The 4,885-nt window shown below is 42.6% G+C and overlaps 1 protein-coding gene across 1 annotated transcript; it reads right to left on the reverse strand.

Annotated features, from left to right (window-relative positions):
* Window positions 1-982: 982 nt before the first annotated feature.
* LOC100282518 (actin-depolymerizing factor) lies at window positions 983-3,034 on the reverse strand. The gene is made up of 3 exons (NM_001155426.2): window positions 2,902-3,034; window positions 2,524-2,789; window positions 983-1,467 (listed from the first exon to the last, which is right to left on the reverse strand). Exons 1-3 carry the CDS (start codon window positions 2,902-2,904, stop codon window positions 1,317-1,319), a joined length of 420 nt encoding a protein of 139 aa, NP_001148898.2. The 5' UTR covers window positions 2,905-3,034; the 3' UTR covers window positions 983-1,316.
* Window positions 3,035-4,885: the final 1,851 nt, after the last annotated feature.

Genomic DNA, 4,885 nt, shown 5'->3' on the forward strand with positions numbered 1-4,885 from the left:
GAAGTTTCTTTCAAGGCAAGCTTTCAAAAAAGAAGATGTATCTTGTTGGTATGAGTACTCTATTAATTAGATTAAGCCTTGAACCTGGATATCACCATCCACTGGGGTCAGGATATCACAATCCATCCCTCTTAGAAGACCGACGTCCTCGTCGGTCAACTTCAAGCTAGGAACTTCCCCTCTTGGCCACGTCTGTATGTCTAAAGTCGTAATATGCCATGCCACGTGACCACATTGGACCCACATACGTTATGCACCATATACCCGAATCCCTAGCGCACACATGCCCGTGAAACAGTGAGGGTCGGCTCTGATACCATTTGTAACATCACGTCCAGTCCTGAACCCGCGGTACTTACTCCTGACAACCCTCTAGAATCATATATCATCCCCACAGATCAACACGAGTCTTTTGTGCGCACTTTGTCCTGACTCATGCGCACCCAAGAAGACTCCCCGATCAGTCACCCATACTAAGATTGCTCTAGGCCAAACACGCTTAACCCTGAAGTTCTTTTGAGAGAGACTTTCCAAAGAGACTATGCACCTTGTTGGTATGAGTATTCTATTAATTCTATTAAGCCTTGGACCCAAGGTATGAGTATTCTATTAATTATATTAATCCTTGGGCCAGTATATCACCATGCACAAGAGCTAGGATATCACATTCATCTGTCGTGCAGCAGATCAAGGGAGAGTGGTGTCTCCGAACCGTCGCCGGTGATCTGATAACCTGCACGGGTGCCGGTGAATCAGGTTTTCTGGAAGTCCTTCACGCACATCCACTCGTGTTCCTCACCGTCGCTCGTGGAAATCACCGTAAGTAAATTTGCATTTTAAGTTTATTACGATGATGGTCTTATGGTTAGACTCGTTGTCGAATTTTTCTTTTATGAGAAAATCTTGTTGAGTTAGTTTCGATTTATTTTATTCTAACGTCATGAATATTATCTGTCAGTAGATCTAGTCTTTACGCTTTATGCTACAATATTAAATTAATCTTAGACCCCTCTTCATTTTGTAACATTCACAAGTAGCATTGCATAGACACATAAAAGACTCGACAATGCCACGAGATCAAACACCAAATAAGTTCTAGTCTACAGCGGTAGCAGGACTAGGGCAGAGATATGGGGAGAGAAAAAGATGGAAAATGGCATACAGTCTCATACAGAATGCAGGGCTTTTGCTTCCAGGAAAACAAGGACACGAAAACACAAGACCGTTCCCAACACACAAGCAAGGATTCGACGACCCACGGGCATGCAGGAGCCGATGCGCCCCTGCAGCGTGCAGGTGCAGCGGCCGGGGCTGTTTCAGAGGGCTCGCGACTTGACGATGTCCATGCTCATTTCGCTCGGGTCGGTTGCTTGTAGCTCCACCTGAATGCCATCCAGCTCCCTCTTGAACCGGTCCTTGGAGCTCGCGTACAGCATCTTGCTTCTCACCCTCGATGTATCCGGGGCCCTGCAGAGAGTTTGATGCAAAAAAAAAAAACATTGATACGAGTTCCATGAGATGCTAAATTTCAGTTTCTTAAGATGCTTGGGGTTAACCGTGGTAATTGGCCAATCGTATATGGCTAGTTCTGAGATACATCTCTTTTGCATGAATTAATATTTCCTATTAATTTATCTCCTGCAACCGCTAACCGGTGAAGGATTAAAGGTGTGCTGAACCAGATTGGCTCACGAAAATCTGGAATCTCAACCAAACAGATTTAAGAATAAAGATTCATGAGAATCAATATATTCCGCTAGTTCAATTCAAAATCATCTTCTATTCCAGATTTTTCAGATTCCTGCCATCCTAGCAAACATGCTATTATATAATTTATAATTGATAGTTGTTTCAACCAAATTTATTTTAATTTTTCCTAACCATCATCTTATAATAGTTTTTTCATAGCTCACAACTAAAATCAGATTCTCAGAAATCTATAGCTAAACAAAATAGACCCTAAGTTTAACTAAAATGCGTGTTTGGAGATGATATTTTGTTTTTTAAAACATATATTTACCAACATGTACCATTTATTTCAAAAGAAGGAACATGGACAATTTTAGTAGTTACATAAATTTTAGTCATATTTGTCTTGAGAGGCAGAGATGTGTTTCATTTTGTGGAACTTTTTTTTTTGCTTTGGTTTTTTACCTAGTAAATTGCTACTTTATCCAACCACAGATCCAATAATGGTTCATCATAAAACAAATTGATTGATGACACCTATAATGTGTTGTTGCTGGTGCTTAATGTGATAGTCTGTACGTACAAGATCAAGTCGCAAAGGTTGAAACAGTGCTGTAAACAAACAATGACAAGCCAAACTGCAATAAGATTTATAGATGATCCTCTTAGTAAAAAAATCACATGCAAACTCAGGATTTGGGGCAGCAATCATCAGCGACAAAAGTCGTGCCATAGCAACGCTTATCAAAACCGAATCAGATGAAATGGAAAATGGAACGTTTTCAGCGAAGAACAAAACCAAACCAAAGAGAGATGCGTAGGCTGCAGAGTTACCAAGAGATAAAGAAGATCTTGCTCTTCTGGCAGTTCTCGTCAGTGACGAAGTCAAAATCGAACACGGCGTAGCGGCACTCGTTGGCGGGGAAGCAGGCCGTGAAGGCGTCGTAGCTCTCTCCTGGCCCCCCCAGCCTGTCCACCACCACCTGCTGCACGTTCTCGTTGATCTTGAACACGATGAAGCGGAAGCTCCTCTTTGCCTTGAGCTCCTGGAACTTGAGCTTGCATTCATCACAGACGGCCATTCCCGACGCCGAGTTCGACTTGCAACGAGGACAGACAGAACCAACCACGTATCAGAGAACAATTGTGAGGAAGAACAATGTGTCTTGAATTGACGACATTGTGAGGAAGAAACAGATCGGATGTACTCACCATGGCTGATGCTTCCGGTCCCTTCCTTCCTTTCTTCCTCTTGGTTGAAGAACAATCAGGTTGGGCCGGCGAGGAGGAGAGAAAAGGATGTGGACGACCGCAACGAGGGCGAGATTTCAAGGCCCTGAAAGAGGGGGGTGGGGGAGGGGGGAGGAAGCTAGATATAGAGAGGGAGGGGGTGGGCAAACAGGATGGATGGAGGCTTGCATGATGCTATGCCACCACGTCAGGGGAGGGACGTTTGACCAAGCACGTCCCCCCGTTGGTGTGTGAGAACCAGAAGCGTTTGTGCGCAACCAACATGCGCGCCACCACCCGTGCCTACAATTCGTTGGCAGCCTCTCCTCCCATCTCCTTCGGCTATAGGTGTCCAAATAGCCGGAGCCTGCTAGCCACTCGCCCACTCCCAGATACAGCTAGACCCGATCCAAATTAGGGCCTCCGGCTAGGAATTAATCCGGGGCTCCAATCCGGAACAACCGAACATGGCCTTAGGATTATTGTTGGCTCGGTCTAAATTAGCCAACGAGTCGTACCAGGCTAGCACGTAGACTAGTAACCATGCCATGTGGCATGCCTAGCCCATATGTCGTTTAAATGACAAAAATAATCTAAAAATGTGTATATATGGGTTTGAACTATAATTGCTAGCTTTAAAAAGCTATTTACACACATCTAACCAACATAACACACGTACTTTCGTGTTTTTACTTTATATCTAAATATAATATAGATATCCACATCAAAAAATTAGAAAAAAAATAAAATAGCCAGGCTAGCCTGTCGTGCTCCACCTATGGTAGGCACGACCCGGTGATTCGACGGTCGGCCTGGGCCCGATGACCAACGGGTCAGGGCGTGCTTATGCTAGGCTAAAGTCGTGTCGTGCCACGGGCCACCTGTGAGGCCCGGCCCGTTTGGACATCTATACCCTTGGTAGAATCATGCCTACATCTTTACTATATAAAATACTAGTTTTCACCGTCACCCATTCCATCACACATAAATTGTAAAAAAAGCACAAATGAGATTTCGAATTGTGGTTGTTGGTTCTAAACCCACATTCGCATCCACCTAGCTTGTAGAACACACATGTCTTTTTGTTTTATACTTTATACTTAAGCATAAATGGAAATCGTTACAACATACGAAGACTTTGTTATCTAGCATCAAAATGACATGGCCCGCATTACATGTTTTTCTTCTGCATTAGTTTAAAAGTCCTCCAAGAGAAAATGGTATCTGCTTCTCCCGTGTTACCAGGCAGAGAGTATAGTACTTGTTAGTTGTAGGCATGTAGCCTGTAGAGCAACTAATACTACATCTGTCTCGCCAATGTGCCATTATACATGATGTCTCTCTATTGTGTTCCTAAAAAGTTGATTAAGAGAATAGACATATATAGGAAAAGAATGCTTTGGTAAGGTGACAACAGTAGTAAAAATATCACTTGTGGATTGGGAGATTGTATGTCTCTTAAAAGATTAGGGTGGTTTGGGTATTTTGAACCTCAGGGACATGAATTTAAGTCTATTAGCCAAATGGATTTGGAGACTTGAAAATGAATATGGTTTGTGACAAAGAATCATCAAACATAAATACATTAAGGGAAACCCCCTTATATTAGTCAAAAAGGCAAGATGATTCTTACTTCTCGAAAGACATTCTAGGAACTAAGGACACCTTCTATAGACACTGCAAGAAAATTATGGGCAATGGCAAGAATACCCGTTTCTAGTAGGATACTTGGTGTGGGAAATCTTTTTCCATTAGATTACATAGGCTATTTGATCTCTATCTTCATAAGAGGCTATTGGTCTTTTAGAAGGAGTTTGATTGAGGATGTGGCTGATGACTGGGAAGAGCTTATGAATAGATGTAATAATTTTAGAATGTCTGATTCTAATGATAGAGTGGTGTGGCAGTAGTTAAATAAAAGAGGGTTCATTATTAAGTCTCTTTATTCTCAAATTAGGAGCAATTT

This window comes from Zea mays, chromosome 4, assembly GCF_902167145.1.
Source record: "Zea mays cultivar B73 chromosome 4, Zm-B73-REFERENCE-NAM-5.0, whole genome shotgun sequence".
Lineage (NCBI taxonomy): Eukaryota > Viridiplantae > Streptophyta > Magnoliopsida > Poales > Poaceae > Zea > Zea mays.

Excerpts from the sequence above, each read along its gene's own strand:
- LOC100282518 (NM_001155426.2), bottom strand. Across the intron at positions 1,468-2,523 it reads AAGATCTTCTTTATCTCTTG|GGCCCCGGATACATCGAGGG; the intron begins GTAACTCTGCAG and ends AACTCTCTGCAG.